General features: G+C 40.3%; 1 protein-coding gene and 1 long non-coding RNA gene across 3 annotated transcripts in view; one reads left to right on the top strand and one right to left on the bottom strand.

Moving 5' to 3' along the window:
• LOC138036844 (uncharacterized) overlaps window positions 1-317 on the top strand; it is an 8,917-nt gene extending 8,600 nt beyond the window's left edge. Inside the window, exon 3 of the long non-coding RNA XR_011130037.1 lies at window positions 1-317. This exon is cut by the window's left edge and continues 1,778 nt beyond it. This is a non-coding gene — a long non-coding RNA (uncharacterized lncRNA).
• An 8,889-nt stretch (window positions 318-9,206) lies between these two features.
• LOC138036838 (uncharacterized) lies at window positions 9,207-12,454 on the bottom strand. Of its 2 annotated transcripts, none has more exons than XM_068882906.1 (4): window positions 12,165-12,454; window positions 11,918-12,082; window positions 11,662-11,718; window positions 9,207-11,440 (listed from the first exon to the last, which is right to left on the bottom strand). In XM_068882906.1, exons 1-4 carry the CDS (start codon window positions 12,243-12,245, stop codon window positions 11,105-11,107), a joined length of 639 nt encoding a protein of 212 aa, XP_068739007.1. In that variant the 5' UTR covers window positions 12,246-12,454; the 3' UTR covers window positions 9,207-11,104. The 2 variants fall into 2 exon arrangements, with proteins under 2 accessions (XP_068739007.1, XP_068739008.1); XM_068882907.1 differs by having other exon boundaries at window positions 9,207-11,489; window positions 12,165-12,447.
• Between the last annotated feature and the right edge of the window lie 6,795 nt (window positions 12,455-19,249).

Here is a 19,249-nt window from a genome sequence, read left to right as displayed (position 1 = left end):
AAGCAGCGGTGAGTTACTAATTCACGTGTTTAACACTAGTAGACTCGACTACTGTGATAGCTTACTCTTACACTAAAGGTTGGCGAAATCTCAGGTATTCCGGCTATGTTTCAGCGTATTATGAACGCTAGCGCTTGCTTAATTGGTTTATTGTACCCTAAAGTCCTGCCACATCATGCCTCTGCATGCATTGCGAACATCATGCCTCTGCGTGCTTTACGAACTACTTTGCGAATTACGTTCCGACGAAGCAGGGTGCATCATAATCGTGTCGTTTTACGTACAAATATCCCAATATGTTTAGCTGATATCGATCGTTTGGGGGCCATCTTGGTCTGGCTGGCCGACGGACACACATCACCTCGATCTGATATGATTGTGAATCTGTCATGCCTCGACGTCAGATTCGTATCGCAATGCCCGCATGCCCAAATCAAAGCGGCAAAAATTCCCCGTATCTCCACGTGTTTTGCAGTTGTGCGTGTTGGTTGCTCGGCAGTTTTCTTCGCGCTTCGCTGCTGCGTTAAACTCTTCGAGAAATAACTTAAAAACGATGTACCGCACAGACCTGGGAATTAGAGAGGTGGTTAAAAGATTTGTTTCCAACAACATGCCAAATTCTTGGCTTTTTTCATTTAACAATTTCAAATTTATTTTCTTGTTGCTTGACAGTGTAAACGATATGAGAAGCAAAATGAAAAACAGAGTATGAAAAATGTGTTCTCGCGATTGGAGAGCAGCCTTGTTCGTTCACTTCAGGCTCACTCACTGCAGCAGCAATAAGTAGCATTTCGTTTCCCGACTGATAATTTGTTAGGGTGTTTGGGAATAAGATAGGCAACTCAGTTTACGCTCATTGAGCGTCTAGTTTTTACATAAACACTCAACCGTCCCACACTGCATTACGATTTAAATATGGCGCCTGTGAGGTTCAAGCTCCGTGTATTTTCTCATCTGATCACAAGCGCTTCTCTTCTCAAGGAAGATTTTGAAATATCTGCATGGTGAGTGGCTCAGATCAACAAGTTTCAGTGAGCGATGAAATGAAAATACTTCCATTAGAAAACACATTTAAGTTAAAAAGTTGTTATAAATCTGCCCTCGCACGAACACCACGTATACATAAAGAAAATGAACTTGATGCTTCTTCGATTTATTCAACTGTACCCTGATAAATGCTTTAATTAGTGAATGGACAAAAAAAAGTGCAGGAACAGCAAAACAACAGCTGACGGACATTTCGTGTTCAAGCTCCAGTTACGCGTCACAGCTCACCGTTTAATAAACTGATACATTGCATGGACTCTTACATTTTCGACAAGATTACAAAGCGGCCAGTTTCAGGGCTTAGCGATACCCCGTTCTTGAGTCACTCGGTGAAATATCCTACCAAGATTTGTACGATAAGTTGATAAGTTGGCCACGAGTACGACCATTGGAAACATCGGAAAACTTACTTTTGCTGTGTTAGTGATGCACTATAACTTGTTACCATTTCCTACTGATATTGCTTTGCCAAGTGCACGAATTAGTTCAGTATTGCAAAGAACAGCAACGCGTTTACGTGAAACTGGAAACATCGGGCTGTTTCACGTAAAGCACGGTGCTAAATCTCGGGCACATCTCACGTCACAAAGAAAAAAAACATGAAACTAAGGGCGCGTTCGATTGACCCTATTCCGGAATAAGAATACGTGGAGTGGTGATTAAAACGGTATGTTTGGCGCGTTTCGAAGCAGCAAGGATAATAAAAATATGTTTAAAATAGAATTTTAGCAGATGTTTGAGAATTATTTTAATGTGAATCTCTGTAAAAACGAAGGATTTCCAACTGATATTCCATTTATTCCTATTCTGGATTACGGTCAATCGAATGCACCCTTAATGGTCTGTAAATTAATCCAATAAGTATGTCTTACATGTATATTAAACCGGAAAGCACCTACTTGTTGGCTTTGACTAGAACTGTTTTTGTCCTGTTGTCATATATTAATACGAAATTTAATTTAATTGCCAGTTTGACTTGCATAATATAGTTATCACTCAAAAGCAAGCCAACGTAACGTAAATTTCCATATGCCTAACATTTAATGATTAATTTCAGGTTTTTTCTTTTGAGTTGAAGTTTCTCTGAATGTACTCATTACCCCTGAGTGCAAAATTACCATGCAAATATAAAAAATAGTCAACAAATTTGAAACTCAATAACAGCACACATGCCTAAACCACTCATTTAGACACGAATAAGTAATTTGAACGAGTGATTCCGTCCCAGTGGGGCCGTGGATCGATTTGATAAGGTATTTTACAATGTAAGAAAAACGTATTGAGTGGCTGTATCTATTGAAACTGAATCAACTTGTCACGAGTCAGAAACGGCCTTTCGGGTCCGAAAAGTTGCCAGGACTTTCGAGACCTCTGTAGCAGAAGTCCAACATTTATCAAGTTGGTAAGTGGGCAAATGCTCCACTGTTGCCTTCTGTTACTATACCTAAGGAGTTTATACACGCCGGCTCAAACATATACAGTTAAACATAGAACCAAGTGCCATAGGACTATATTCAGCAATATCAGCACTGTCAAGATTGCCCATTTCGCTGTTCATGTCGATGTGTAGGTCGAGCCTTGCATTTTCTTTCCTTATTGTAGCAGGAGTTTACGGTGGTATAAAAAAATAAATAAATAAATAAATGCTTTGTTTATAGTGGAAGTGCACTTAGCTATCAAGCTAGTTTACAGGCACTCCACTGTTAACAAGGTGAAAGTAACATTTCAAACTTAACAGAAACATTATTAAGAACCCCAACTGGCGGGAGGCAACCAGTTGGTTATTTACAAAGCGTGGTGGAGTTGAATCAGGAATAACCGGAAATAAAGCTAAGCCAGAGGTTAGAACGGGATTTGAACCCGGAGCAGCCGCATGCAAACCCAACGCCCTAACCACTGGACCACACTGCCTCCTGGTATAGGCGTTCCCTTGATAGTTTTGTTTCCTTTTAGATGAATCCGTGTAAAAGAGGTTCAATCGTGTCCTTGGCGTTGGTGGGAATGATCCTGCTATTAGCAGGGATGTTCTTTTTGGGAGATGATGATGAGAGCTTCTTAAACAGCGTCACCGCTGAAAGAGATCCCAGCACAAGAATTGAACGTAACCTTCGAGTAGTGAGCTACAATTTGTGGTGTTTTCACTTTGGATTTCGGTCCATGTGGGGACTCGATAAACGAATCAAGGCTCTTGCAGAAGGATTAAAAGATTTTGATATTGCTCTAATACAAGAAGCGTACATCTTAAACGTAGGCATAACCCTCTTTCCAAAATGCGCCTCATTTGTAGTCTCAGAAATGACTAAACGTGGATTTCACTACAGAACATCTTTACGAGACTTTCTTGCGCCGTATGTTGGAAATGGCGGGGGAATCGTTATATTTAGCCGTTTCCCCTTTGCAAGACTGGCCACCAAATAATATGATCATTATTCCTTCGATTTTTTTACAAGTTAGGCACTACAGGGGCTTTGTTATTGGAGAATATATCATTAATTCCCAGCATATTTTTGGTGTTAACACACACCTGGATCACATCCAGGCAAAGACGAGAACACATCAAGCTAATGAGCTGGCTGAAGAACTCAAAAAAATACCACCATCTTCTCACGTAATCGTTGGTGGAGACTTTAACTTCAACAATAGATCTCCAATTCTACTTGGAAGAAGCCAGGAGCATATAGAATTGCTTAAGTCTATGAACGAAACTGGACTTCAGTCGGTTTTTCCGCCAGTTATGGAGACCAACTTTGACGATGGATGTTATGATGCGATATTCAAGAGTTCCAACGTCAAAATAATCCGGAGACAAATTCTTAAACTTGTAACAGGAAGTGGAGATGAGGTTTCAGATCATTATGGACTTCCAATCGAAATTAAGATCTGGCACAGGCCGGATCCCTTGAGTTGTCCTTTAGGGAAGTCCTCCATGCGCATCAGTTCTGTTGAAATGCGCAGAACAATGGACAAAGGGAGAAAACGCAAGACATCGAGATTCTCCGGCTTTCTTTCAAATTTAGTATTCAACAAGAAATTCGAGAGTTCAACCTCTTATGTATCCACGCCTTGAGACTGCCGTTTTTGCAGAGGTGAAAATTCACATTCGTCGTTGAGTTGTTTCTACACATGCCGACTCCATATCCGTTTCGAAATCTCAGTAATGGCGCACTCTTCGAACTATACGGTACATACTTTTTTCTCCTGAGGAAGTCATCGACCTCTTTACCTTTAACGTTGTTTTCCCATTTCAGACCACTCACTACTCTAGGGAACAGTTTCTTTCAAATGTGGTCTTATGCACGTGCTTATGTACGAATAACTTATGAAAAAAAACAAAGGGATAATTCTCTTGAGAACATCACGTGGTCTGAAATGGGAAAACAAAACGTACAAGCCAAAGAGGTCAATTATTGTCAATTTTAAGGCTCATTTAATGCAATTCATGGCCGCTTCTGATAATTCATAAAAGATTCCGAAAGCCTTACTGACTTCTTGACTTTTTGGGTGGTCAGGCTGGCGTCGTGGGCATCAACCGCGCCTCCTACCACTGCAACCGTACGGGTTGGGTCGAGCTTCAGTCGATCGCCGAACTCGTGGGTTTTTCTCCGGGTACTCCGATTTTCCTCCCTCATCAAAATCGGCTCCCAGATGATGACACCTGTCTATGGTGCTGTGCACCGAGATCTTTCATGGACCGTATTCATAAATAAGTTCTACAGGACGTACCCCCCCCCCCCCCCACCTTCCTTGGCTCTAACCAACAGCAATAACGTAAGCGCGCGAGAGACGAGTAAATTATATGAATAAGAAAGGTCTCTCTTTTTGGTTTTTGGTTCTTCAGTGTCTACCTCCTCTTTTTTCCAGCCACCTAAAATACAACAAACGAACACAAATCAACACTTGGAACAAACTTAAATATCATGGAGATGTGACAATTGTTATTTGACTCTGGGATTAACGAAAGTTTATTACAATAGGCTCTCAATACTGCTTTGTAAGAAGTATGAATGCACGACGTTATTTTATCATATAATAAATAGAGGGCAAAATTACTGATTGCTGATTGGTCAATGAGGAGGGTATTTTTTCTTAATTTTGCTTGAGAAGAGGGCAAAATTACTAGCTTATGATTGGCTGTCAGGTTACCTAGCAACAGGTTATGCTATCGAAAAGTTGTTGCCGAAAATTTTCTGTAACAATGGCGTCTCGTTTCGAGATAGTCGACGAGGAATATATCGAAGAATTAAAAGACAAGAGCGAAAACGAAAACACGAAGAAAAGCACGGAGTATTGGAAGAACGTTTTCAAAAAGTGGGTGAATGAAAGAACCTTCCAAGCAAATTTAGAAGATTACGAGAGTGATGTCCTCGACCAAACACCATCTCAGTTTTATGCCGAGTTACGAAAAGAAAACGGGGGTGACTATGAGCCCGACTGCCTAAAAGTAATGAAGGCATCGCTGGAGAGATATCTAAAATCAAAAGCCTATCCAAAGTCAATCATCCGAGATAGGGAGTTTCTTAACTCCAGAAAAGTCCTGGAAGGGAAGGCCAGGAAACTGCGAGAGCAGGACAAAGGAAAGCGACCAAACTGATCCAGAAGTTTGACAAAAGTAGAGGAAGAAGTCCTCTGGCAGAACGGCCAGCTTGGAGGAGGAACTCCGCGAGCTCTACTGAACACAATGTGGTGGCTGCTCACTCAGCACTTTGGCCTACGAGGGCGACAAGAACACCACCAGATGAAAGTTGATGATTTCACTTTGCAACGCGACGACGACGGAAACGAATTTGTAACTTTTGCCGATGGTCCAACCAAGACGAGACAGGGAGGACTTTACGCGAAAACCAGACTAGTCACCCCCAAAATGTTTGCCACAGGGAATGAGGAAAGGTGTCCCGTCATGTTGTTCAAACGGTATCTGGGGAAGCGACCAAGCGAAATGAAAGAAAGCGGTCCGTTTTACCTCACTGTCATCGGCAAGCCAGTTTCAAGCATTTGGTACAAGAAAACCCCAATGGGAAAGAACACCATAAAGACAATCATGAAAAACATGAAAAGGAACTCACCGCTAAAGGATCTGTGTCCCGAGAAGAATTTGACCAACCATAGTGCACGAAAAACCGTCGTGAAGAAGCTGAAAAGTTCTGGTATCCCGAAGTGTGAAATAAAGAATATCACAGGCCACGCATCTGCCAGCGGGCTTGACTATTACGACTCAGGAGACGAACGAGAGCAGCACATTATTTCACGAGCCATTGACAACAGTGGTCCCGTTCCTTCAAGAGGTGCTCTAAGTCAACTTTATCCTGCAAATTCCACTGCATCTTCGTGCGCTCCCGGCCATGTTTACAATTTCACTCAGTGCAGCGTCACCTTGAACATCGCCGGGAATGATGCCGTTCAGAAGAGCACAAGCGATATAAGGCGAGGATACAAGCGTATCTTCATCGAAGAATCAGATTCAGAGTGATCTGAATGCATCTTGAACGTTTTAACTTTGTTTAAAAAAGCACTAAATTTATATTTTCAAAGTTGGAAGGTTGGTTAGCGGGCCTGGTTGTCAATGTCCTGGTATCTTTGTGGGAAAATAAAATTTCATTCAGCTCATTCGTGCGTTTGTGGCGTTTGATTCTGTGTCAACTTTAAATGGCTTCGTGTGACTGATTAGTCAAGATTAGTCAAGAGCGTATTCAGAAATTCAGTAATTTTGTCCTCTATTTTCTTAACAAGTAATCGCACTGGGTCCTTGTAAAATTAAGGATTAATATCACTTCTGTTTTCAGAAATTGCTGAAAACACGCGTGATATTAATCATTAATTTTACTCGGCCCCATGCGAATACCTATACTAAAACCCCAATTATTGCTTCAAAAACCTCAAAAAAAAATCGTTGACCACAATTTTCCCATTGCTGTGGCGGATTTAGAGCCACATTAAATCTTCCCATTGGGAGGGTAGCTTTGAATCCTCTCCAGAGAAGGAATATATGGTTCGTTCTATAGGAATTGTTCCCCGCTCAGAGACTTTTGGCGGGAAACAGTTTTATTGTTAGTTGTCATGTGACCTCGAAGTAACCAATGAGAGCGCGCGCTGTCGGTGGAAATAATTCAGCTATATAACCATGGTCGTTGTCTCATACGGTACTATAGCATAGCTGTTTGATGGTACAGTGTTGTAGGGCCAATCCTTCTAAATGTTAGTTACAGAGTCTTGAAAGTGCTGAAACTGATTTGAGCCACCTTAAAAAAGTGAGACGAATGATCGACTCACAGGGCAAGTCATCTGTTCAAAAGAAATATTCCAAATACACTCAAGCAGATAGTAACTGAATACAATTACAACTGTTAAAATATAATAATATATTATAATAACTATATACTTTAAATAAAGTACCCAATTTATGAATCTCTAATTTAACTAGTTTAATTATCATGGTAGTCCCTTCTCAAAAACGCTTTGTGTCGCTTTCTTCCCGAATGAATAGCACAGTAGTTCACAGATTCATTTCTTTTTTTATCAAACAATATGCTTATAAATTTTTCGATTTTTAAGGCCAGATAACTCATTAATTGATCCGTTTGTTTTCCCACATTTCCACACAGACAACTCTGATGTTTTCCGAGTTCTTCTTGAATTCTTCGCATGGACAGATAATCCGTCTAATGCTTTTATATAACAGCCGTATTCCTTAGATTATATTAGAAAGGAACATGGCTAATTTGAAACCCAATCTTATGTTAAAATTATTACCGTGTATAAATAAAGTTAATTCATTCATTCATTCACACAAAATAGCAGAGAGCATTTCTAATAACGCCGGCTTTATCACCCGTTTAAAATCCTCCATATTGGTAGTATCCAGTGGGCTTCCAATAAGTCCAATGAAATCCATTACTGTTGTTTTTTCGCCACCTTGATTGTTCTGAAAACATAGCTGAAACAAACAAGTGTTGGCAGAAGCACGTGATATTTTAACGTTATAATAATAATTAATGATATTTACCCAGGATACTCCACTCACCCAAGGTGGTTTTCAGGGAGGTCCTGCATCCGATCGAATTGGAATTTAGAAATGTTGGTTTTTGAGGAGAGCGGAGAACCTGGAGAAAAACCTCTCTGAGCAGAGTAAAGAACCAACAACAAACCTAACCCACTATGACCACGAGTCCGGAATCGAACCCGGGCCATATTGGTGGAGCATGAGTGCAATCACCACAAAGACATCCCTGCGGGGCGAGCAAGAAAGATGGGTGATGGACTCTTGATGTAAAGTAAGAGCAAGAACGCTTAGTGAACACTCCACTTTTCTACAATGTAAACCTCTTTTTATTACGCACAGGAAGGGATCCGTCAGCAACAGTAATTGTATAGTGAAGAGATGCATTATTGCTGATGCAATGGTTTTACCGAATACCGGTACTATGCAAGTTAAAGTACTTTTCTACAACAAAGCTCAAAGCCTAGCAACAAAAAGAGGTCTGTTGAGCATATATAGTGTGAGTTGCAATAAAAAAAGATAAACAGACTAAAACAATTTGAAAAACTGTTAGGCTGAACAGTTTTTCAAAAATTCCAATCACAATCTATTTTAATCTTCGTTAATTTTGCCCATCACTGCGCCCTTTCGTATTTGCTGTTTTATTCAAGCCTTCCTTTAATGGTGTATAAGTAGTTTTTTTCCCTCCTCGCTCAGTTTGGTTGTCACTTCCCAATCGCTGAGTTTGGCTAAAATTTGTGACACAACCTCTTTAAGAAAACCAAAGCTTGGGACAAATTAATTTGCCATTCGGAGAACTGGTTCCGATGGTCTGAGCACTGAGTAAAGGTGCCTCGCGGGAGCGAGCGAGGCCATTTACGTAGGACAAGGTGACATTCATCTTGCATACTACAGAGTTCTGGGACTGAATAATATCACGCCGGGTCAGCAGGCACCACATGATGGCAATTAGGCGCCCGCTTGTCTCACACCTGATCTCAGCGGGTTCCTCACAAAAAAGCTAAATGTTTACAAAATGGCGGCCAAAGATGAAATTGAGGCAGCTGTTCGAGCTCTTCGCCCATTGCATCGTAGGGTAGAAAACTTTGTACGATTTGAAGAAGAAGTCAAAGAGACTCTTTCCTCTATTTTTGAGAGACACCGTGCAGGGCAGAATGTGTTTGGAAGGGTCAGCCATGCACGAATAGAGGTTGGAACTATGATCGAGGTGGAAATTACAATCTGGCTTAAAACTGTGTACAGGCGCCTAAAAGCTCGCATGAGAGCTCGAGATCCCTGGACGGTAAACTTTACGCGACATATGCCTGAAGGAATTTTTCGTTTTATGATAGAAGTTGTTAAAAAGGCTCCCTCTGCGTTTGGAGTATCACATTCAGAAACAAATGTGGCATATACAATTTCCTACTCTGAGGAGACCCGACTGTTGCGGGATTTTTCAAAGTTGTGTAAAACATCACGAGAATCTGTCATGTCCTACCTCTGTAAGCAAACTAAAGCGCCCAGGAAAGGAGATGCTAAGATTGTGGTCAGCACCGTTAAACCTTTTCTTCTGATATATATGAAGAGGAAGCAACATGTGGTCGTCAAGTGTCATTATACATTCACCAATGAACACGGATATTCATTTCAAGCTTGAGGATGCAATATGCTGTGTAGCTTAATAATACCCACTGAAACTGAGTGAAGCTGAAGGTCTTACTGTGTAGTTTTGCTTAGTGACAAAAAAGTTAAACGCAGGTGACTGGTTCAGTTCTTGCTTTTACCAGTTCCCGGGCACAGACCCAGGATTTTATTTTCACCTTGATGGATCATCTATGGTCAGTAATTCATGAACAAATTCGACAAATTATGCCACCTAAGTACGCGAAATGACTTAACATTTTTACCACCCTTTGTTGTTTTTCCTGCATAAATATACTACTGACCAGACTGTATTATTACCGAAACAGTTGATTTTAATGTTTGTTTGTTACAGTGATATCAACATGGAAGTGATAAGGGTTAAAGATGCACTAACAAGAAGTGTTTTAATAAAATGCAATCCATAACTTGGTGACAACTCATGTTTAAAGGAAATGTTCCTCTTACTAAAAGAGAACATGGGACATTTAAAGCAGTCCAACTTAGAGAATGTGGGTTATGTAAATTTCATGGCACTTTGACACTGCATTTGGGAGAATTGTCAAAGGTCAAGAGACCAGGCACAGATCCAGGAAAAAACTTGACCATTTTCCTAGACGCTAAGTGCTAATATATATTTTAGATTTTCACTCTCTAAATTGCTGTCCCTCGATTTTGTGTAATTTTTTTTAACCATTTGACCGATCTCTGTAAAACGGTGAAACCAGTCTGGATCCGTGCCTGGAGAAAGGCCCTATAAGTTGATAAGCCTTTCTTAACATAATCGGATGCACTACCCATGTAAAATGCATGCAGTAAATCAACGTGTCAGTTGTGACAGAACTGTTCCTTGGTCAATACTTTTTTGAATCACGTCCATCAAAGGGTCACCACAAAAAGTACACTTGCTTTCCCTAGGATCTGCTTTTTCAAGATTACAATAACAGTACCTGTTATCATCAAAAACCCTACCTGGAATGTAAACAGCATTATGTTTGTATGTATGTGGCTCAAATATCTGTTCTGAAAGCCAAATCAACATGACAAATTCATGTTTAAAAATTTCAGGCCACCCGTCGCTGAAAAGTTGTATTCTCACTGAGCTTCTTTGATGCTATGTGTTTTGCCTCCCTCCCTTCCATAGTCACAGTTCCAAGACCCTGCCCATATTTGCTGTACACATCTTGTGTATGGCTGGGTATTATGTGCCCAATGGTCCAAACAGTTGGATTTATGGATGATGGCAGAAATAAAGCATTACAACGAAATGACTCCCTTGCAACTACAGTGAATTGACTCAGCTGTTCAGCTGTGACGTCAATCCTATTAAAAATGGACACACAATCTCTCAGTGTCAGCCCGACATATGCATATGTCAAAACTGTTTGTCTCTGAAGTCTAGAATCTTTCTCATTACTTAGCCACTTTAATAACTGCATAAAATTATGTAGCAATACTTCTTGTAACATTTATGGCTGAGTTTTCAAAAGGTCTTCTTTTATTCTCGTAAGCAGTAGACACTACTTTGTCTGTCAACTGCTCATTACTTAAAACATACTCTTTCATACACTCTAATTTACAGCGCTTGTTTAACGTGTCAAATAACCCATCTAAAGCAGGCTTTGGGTTGTTTTCGGAACCACCATGAATTCCTGGCGCTGCCACTATTGTCTCATGTCGTCTCTTAGTGGCTGTTCTCACTGGTAAGTTTGACTTCCCTTCCACCAGACAAGTTGGAGTTCGTGTGCGACCATCAGGAGGTGATGTACATGTCCCAGGCTGTAAATAAGGGCAATGCATAAGCCATAGGATACCCATCAATTACGAACTAAAATAAAAAGTCAAAGAAAATATAAAAAAATCAAAGAAAAGAAGAGAAAAATAAAATAACTCAATGAATAGATGAATTAAAGAATAAATAAATACATAAATACACCCTCGCCCCTCCCCCACTCCATCCCACTCCACAACCACTAGCTTAGCATCAATAGATGACCAACCTGGACACTTTTATTTTGATTTGTAATATCGCACAGCACTCCCCTTGCATCATTAACCTTCAATGTAAGAAAAAAATAGGCTTACTCGTGCAACTGTGAGAGATATGTGAGAGGACCATAAATTAAATCCAAGCAACATATTAAAAGTAACGTTAAAAAATCCAAATAACCCGTAAACTACCCTGCAAACAGTGTCGTTCGATCGTGGTATACAATCAGTGGGGTAAATTATCAAAAACATATTTAATGCACAAACCTTTGATTTTATAATTAGTCGGTTAATTTGTCTGTTAATTGTGCTGAGTTCCGTTTTCATCGCCCTGCTCTCTTCCACTGCTTTCTGCCTCCTCTCTTTACGTGTTTTCATGAAGCTCCCAAGATCAAACTGTTGGCTCTTCGAATAAGGCATCGCTGGTATTGCCTACAAAAATCCGGCGCATTTTCAGTCCTATATCTTTGAAACGAGGAGAAATTCGGGAAAACAAAAATCATACGATTCTTACCTGGTTACCAAAGGACCCTTCGAAGATGAAATAAAAGCTGATGAGCGCAAGGCCTTCAATCCTTTCCAAGCAATTAAACATCAGAAAGTTGAACGCCGTTTGATGGTTCACAACAATCCTTCCCAACTACCTTCTATGCCTTAGTTTATCAGCTGTTTATATGGTGTGTTTGGTACCAATAGAAAGCTCAATGCTTCAGCAATGCAAAGAAACACGCCATCTGGCCTTTTAGGTCTCCCAGCATGCAGGAGGAGTCTGTTTATATAGTAGAGAAAGCTAGGTACCAGTCTCCTCCCGGCAATTTCCGTTTTGGGCGCCATATTTGAAGACAATTCGATGCCGATTTCTGGCGCCCGCTGACCCGGCGTGTATTGCTGAGAAAATAATTGCATTTTGCGGTTCATGTGAAGGAGATGATTACCTCCAAGATCAGTAAATGAATGAAGATTTGTATTGATTACTGATGATGACTACAGTAGCCCTCATTGCACACTCAGAAGTGGTCCAAACAAAAACACAACAAGATGTAAAGAGGAGCTGAGTAGTAAGGCTTAGAAACGTATAAAATTAGTTCACTGTACTTACTGTCAAACCTTAAACATTCTGAACCTTGACAAATTTCAGCGGAATAATGACATCATTTATATCGTCCGGTGTTAATCTGTATGTCCATAAAGTGAAAGAGAAACAAAAAGTTATGTTTTTCTATGCTACTAGTAAATAACTACTACTATCACCACTATCAATACTACTCCTACTACTACTACTACTACTACTACTACTACTACTACTACTACTACTACTACTACTACTACTACTACTACTACTACTACTACTACTACTACTACTACTACTACTACTACTGCTGCTGCTGCTGCTGCTGCTAATAATAATAATAATAATAATAATAGTAATAATAATAATAATAATAATGAACTTTACTTAAATCTTACGTCTTCTAACACTGGGGGGCTATTTGGGGATACTGTAAATTTAATGAAGCCAACCAATCAAATCAAACGTTGGTTTTGAGCAACGGAAAACAACAGTAAATTAAATGGAGAAAAACCTTTCAGAGCCGAGTAGAAAACCAACAAACTCAACCCTAAGCCCAGGAATCCAATGCTGGACGGAAATTGATCGGAGGCAAGTGCTTTCCCGACATTTTTCCTTTAATGTACAATTTGTGACTCGCAGGCAGAATCAGAAGGTCCAGGTGAGGAAACATTTATCAAACGGTCGCAGCCTCTTCAGTTTATAAATAAGTGTTAAAGCGTTTGCCTAAGAGTTTTGCTCAAAAGAGAAGAAGTTCGTTTCTGCCAGGGAAATTCAAAACTGAATACCCAGGTGTTATTGATGTTCATATACATGTACCTACATTGTCTGAGAGTTTTCGGTTCTGAGCAAACGCAACAATTTTCACCCCTAAACTTATGTGCCCTGTCTTGTGTTGGTTGTGAAGTAATGAAATTGTTGTCCAATCTTAACATTGATATTATCCGCCCCAGATGAACTTGTAGTTGTTACTTTAAGTCTATGCCAAGAATGAGGAAATTTAGACTGTTTCAAACTAAACACAGGCACAGTGTGAGGTAGGAGTCCTTTATTTTTTTTGGTAGCCGTTGACAGCCAATCTGTTTATATGTGAGTCTCCAAGAATGTCAAGGACTGGAAATCCAAAACTGGTGGATTTCCTGCTCAGTGACATGTGTTGTCAGGTTTCAGTATATTGCAGATGAAAATACCTCGCTTGTTGAGTTAATTGGTCAGAGGAGACATTTGGTAGCGTTACCTAACATTCCAACCGTCCCGTTTTAGAATACATTGTCCCGCTGTCCCGTTTTTATTCCAATTGTCCTGTTCTCCGTAACATTTTGATAGTTGTTATTTTTTAATACGGTGTGTAACATGACAAATATTATTAAAATTCGTTTGCTTCAGTACATGTTAATCAAATGGGAGTTCTAATTATGTTGAGGACGGTGCCTACTATGTTATTGCGCATACGTTCTTCGCATCTCGAGATACTCGGATTTCCTATTGGCGGTGCTTATTAATAAAGGGATATTTTTGGGCTGTTCCGGCACCGTCTATAAGTAATTGCCAATTTCGTCTTGCATCAATTTAGTTTTTGTGGTACGGGTATATTTTTTGGTAATTTTCCGTTCTCTCGCAAGTTATAGCTCGAGTTTCTTTTGAATTAACAACTTGTTGAGAAGATGTTATATTACTTTGTTCTGTTATATTACCAGTACTAACGTCTGTGCAACAAATGTTCAAAATACAGATAGATTTTCAGTAAAAAAAGAATTGTCAAATTCCTAGTAGTTTAGGAAAATTGGGGAGTGTCCCGGTTTTTAAGGGTTGAGAGGTTGGAATGTCTGCATTACTGGTTCTTGGCTGCCAAGAATGAACAGTTATCACTCCATTTCAATCTGTCTTTGACTATCAGTAATAATGGTTTGCAAAAGCAACCTTGCGTGGTTATGAGAACTTAACAGGAAATATTTTACTAATTCAAGGGTTTGTACAGCTTCAAAACTTTCTGCAGAGTCAAAATCCACTGTCTTTGTAAGGTTAGTAAATAGTTTCACCGTCTTTGGTCCTCTACCTTTTGAAAAGAAAAGATTAGAGCGATTGTCAGGTTAAAATTTAGTAACTGTAAACTATAAGAATGTAATAAGTATTATAAAAGAGATGGAGGGCAGCTAAATATCTCAATGTGCGATGAAATCAAACATGGACAGAAATGAGCTTTAGGGAGCCATTTTCACGGGGAGATTAAATTTTATTGTCCTCTCCCACACGTAAAAAATAGACCACCATACTTTCACAATCTGCAGCAGAGGGAATAAACTTATCAAAACAAATAAAAATGTGTTTTTTTCCAATAAAGAATTCGCATCTGTTGGGTTCAATTTTGGGAACAGTCAGTGCAATAATAATATTCATTATTATTATTCCACCATTACGCCATTTTACCATATTTGGTCAAGAGAACGTAATACACTGTAGTGTCCCAGTTTGATCGATTTAGAACAGAGCAAATCAGTGACGGAACGAGAGTTTTTCAATGAAAAAGATTGTTTTCAACACGATGCAAAGCCTCACAATTTAGCTTGACGTCGCTTATCACTCGTCGTTTCGTTTATCCAATCAAATAGAGGGCATATGGCCGACTTTTTATGCTGTTTACATCGTTCGCACGCACCCTGAAAGACAGATGATTTATTTCTTAAGCACTCTATCCAAATAAAATTGAAGCAAAATAACCCCTTTTTGCGTTGGAATAATAAATATCTTATTTGGTGGTTTAACATATAATACACGCGGAAATTTTACTCATTGCTTGCATTTTTCCTTGCCCCTCTGGGTTTCAAAAAAATATTACGCAACTCGCAAAATTTCCTCGCGTATATATCTCTTACTAACCGAGTTCGAGGTTCGTACTGTAATTATAAGTTACGCATTCTCGTTTTTTCCCATTGATTTAAGTGCGGGAAGAAACGAGGATCCGTAAGCTTACAGTACGTATCGAGAGGTTAGTAAGATATTTATTATATCTCTGAGGTTAATCCGGCGCGAGGGCAAGGAAACTGGTTGAAGTCAAGCGGAAGATGCAACTGCCAGAAAGATTGCCTTGTCAAAATCCAAAAAACAAAATCTTCTTGGCTGTTTGAAATAGTTGTTTGCCAGATTCAAACAGTTTTACAACTTTATGTAACAAAAACGTCATGAAAAACTCGCTAGGGAATGTTTTATCGAAATTCAAATTTAGCGGGCCGTACAGCTGGCCGTACCGTAGAATACGGCCCACTAATTTAGCCAATCAGCTTGTTCGGTCAAGATAACTGGATATTGGCCAAGTCCTTTTTTTACGTGTTTATGGACCGAAACAAAGTCGAGGTCCGTAAACATTGAAATTGGATTCTTCTTCGGAGGTGTTTTCTAGTTTGTTGGAAGAAGTTATTGTTTGCTCAGAGGAGCTGCTCATCATTGCTGACAGATACGCGCCACAGTTTGGCAGTTTATTGGAATTGTTTAATCTGAACCAACATGTGGCTGTTCCCACCCATAGGAGTGGTCATATTTTAGACCTTGTTATCTCTAGGAAGGATGCTAAAGCTTTGAAAGATGATGAAATTATTGTAACGGAGCAGTTAATTTCTGACCACAAAGCCATTTGCTTTCAGTTGAATCTTCCTAAACCCCTCAATGAGTGAAAGTCTGTTGTTAGCCGCAGACTCGGGAACTTTGATTTTGAGGCCTTTAATATGATGATCATCTCATTTGGCCTGCTAGCAGATGTCAGTGATCTCCACCTGGAGTTGCTGGTTGATAGGTATGATAACGTCTTGCGTGATTATAGATACCATAGATATATTGGCTCCGGTGAAATGTCGAACCATTGTCCTTTGTCCAAACGCCCCCTGATCAAAAACTTGCTAATGCTTTTGCATACTTTTTCACTTCCACGATAGAAAGGATTCGTGAAGAGCTTGTACTTGGGAAAAGTGGACTTGTTCACTCCTCTGGTCTAGCCAAACCCACCTGCCTGTCTCGGTTATGTGAGTTTGATTTGGTCACTGATGAGGACGTCTTGAAACTGATCAGAAGTTCCACTATCAAGGCTTGACTGTAAACTTGATCCTCTACCAGCAACCATAATGCGAAGTTGCTATTCGGCTCTTGTCCCGGTATTCAAAACGCTAATCAATCTTTCGCTGTCGACTGGATCGATGCCATAGGATCTTAAGACAAGGGGGACAATAGGGCTGTTTACACGAGAGAAAATAAGCCGCGGCTAACTCTGGCCACGGCTTACGTAAGCCGCGAAAGGAACTATATATATACGAGTATAAACTCCCCGGCCAGGATAAGCCGCGGTTTGAGAAAGCCGTGAACGTAGACCATTTATATGGTATTTGTACCATTTATACGGGGTGTTCGCGGCTTACGTAAGCCGCAGCCAGAGTTAGCCGCGGCTACATTAATCGCGTATAAACGGCCCTAATGTGTTCTTATTGTTACTAATCATTCTTTGCTACTTTCGTGAATGGAGAACTCGTTTGGCATCACGAGAACTGTTCTGCAGTGGTTTCATTCTTAACTGTTTGGCCTATCTTAGTTTGTCAACATTAATGATACAAAATAGTCGGTTCGGTTCTGTCCTAGGTCCCATTTTGTATCAGTTGCATATCTTTGTATACCGCACCTCTTGCTTAGATAATACGAAGTTATGGATTCGGCTATCATTTCTATGCTGACGATACTCAGCTTTATATATCGTTCAAACCTGTGCAGTGCTACTAGTCTTACTTTTGCTTATTTCCAAGACATTTCCTTTACATTCAGCTTGTAAACAGGACATTCTGCAAAATGAGTAATTTCCTTTCAAGATAAATTGTGGTTTATTGAACAATCCATCATAATAATCTTAAATGATTTCTCTAGTTTTATTTTATGCATACTCACATAAAATTAATTACAGAAAGATATCCAAATATGTTAAAATGGACAGTGTTCTGAAAATATTAAACCAGCTTTAAATATTTAAACTTGTTTGACCATAACCATAACATATACAACCAATTTTAACATTATACAGTGTTTAACTGGTAGCCAATGAAAGTCTTCGATAGCAGGAGAAATGTGATCAAAACGCGTGGTATTGGAGATAAACCTTGCGGCAGCGATTTGAAGCCGTTGCAGCTTGTTAATATAACTAGCTATCCGTACAGTACGCTGTTACAGTAGTGTAGGCGTCCAGTTTCTAGCGCTAAGATTAGTGTTTGGCGGTTTCTGATTAACATGACCTCAGTTTTGTTCTCGTTAAGTTTCAGTTTGTCAGTTTTCATCCGCGCTCTTATGGCGCGAATACACTGTTCCATGGCATGTACTGCTTCTGCTTCACTAAGGGAGTTGTCTGGGTTGAAGGAAAGAGTCGTGTGCGTTGGGCAGGTACAGCTTGATGACTTCGAACAGCTTGCTGGCAAAGGCACTGAAGAGTAGGGGCCCAAGACACAAACCTTGAGAAACACCAAATGGCAAGGGATAACGATTCGATCTCTCTCTATTGACCGACAATCGCTGGCTACATGCAGATAGATACGATGAGAACCATGCGAGAGCAGCGTCCATGATGCCAAATGAGGTCTCGAGTCGGCGTAAAAGTATGGCATGGTCGACAGTATCGAATGCCGCACTCAGATCGAGCAACACAAGAATCGACATGTGTTGCTTATTCATGTTGGAAAATATCATTTACAACGCTCAGTAGTGCCGTTTCCGTGCTGTGCCGTGCTGTGCCGTGCTGTGCCGTGCATGTGACAAGATACTTGGTCGAAGACAGCCCTCTCGGTAATTTTTGAGACAAAGTCTTTTCAAAAGCGGGTTGACGATCGCTTGTTTCCATTCAGTGGGAAAGTGCGCAGTGGTTAATGAGGTATTAACTAACTTTGTGATGACAGGAAGTAGAATATCAAGCGAGTCACACACCAAGGTGGTTGGCAGAGGATCGAGCACGCATGACCTTTTAGCCGATTTATGAATAAAGTCGCAGATATCTTGTTCACTCAGATTCCGGAAGGAACGCAGTATTACATTTGCGTGCACCACAGTTTTGTCAGGTTGTACGAGATCGCGATCAACTAGACTGGCTGATAGGTGTAGCATCAATTTCGCTGCTAATGTTCTCCACCTTTCTAACAAAATACCTGCCGATATCGTTCGCGATTATGGTCTTGTCAAGGTAATCGGCAAACAAGGGTTCATCCTTCTTGCCCAGAAGCTTTTTCGCAGCGTTAAACAACTTCCTTTGATCAGCACCGTTTTCAACCATAAACTCAGAGTAGAAATCCCGTCTAGCCTTATTCATCAAATAGGTCACTTGGTTTCTCTTTGACTTGAAATCCAGCAAATGAATGGCAGCCTTTGTCTTTCTCCGTTTGCGTTCTGCTTTCTTGCGCTCTCGCCTAGCATTGTCGATAGCTTCATTGTACCAGGGTACGACAGGTCTGGTAACTCTCCTGCGTGTACTTAGAGCCGCGTGTCGATCAAGCAGTGCTGATATTCACGCGCATACG

Source organism: Montipora capricornis, unplaced genomic scaffold (assembly GCF_036669925.1).
Source record: "Montipora capricornis isolate CH-2021 unplaced genomic scaffold, ASM3666992v2 scaffold_505, whole genome shotgun sequence".
NCBI classification, from domain to species: Eukaryota; Metazoa; Cnidaria; class Anthozoa; order Scleractinia; family Acroporidae; genus Montipora; species Montipora capricornis.
This window is presented reverse-complemented; position numbering and strand designations above follow the sequence as displayed.

What these genes read in the sequence shown, in the direction of transcription:
- LOC138036838 (XM_068882906.1), bottom strand. Translation starts at nt 12,245, where the DNA reads ATGTTTAATTGCTTGGAAAGGATTGAAGGCCTTGCGCTCATCAGCTTT. An exon ending in AAGGGTCCTTTGGTAACCAG is followed by an intron (nt 12,083 to 12,164) that starts GTAAGAATCGTA and finishes GGATTTTTGTAG; the next exon opens with GCAATACCAGCGATGCCTTA. An exon ending in ATCAAAATAAAAGTGTCCAG is followed by an intron (nt 11,441 to 11,661) that starts GTTGGTCATCTA and finishes CCTTATTTACAG; the next exon opens with CCTGGGACATGTACATCACC.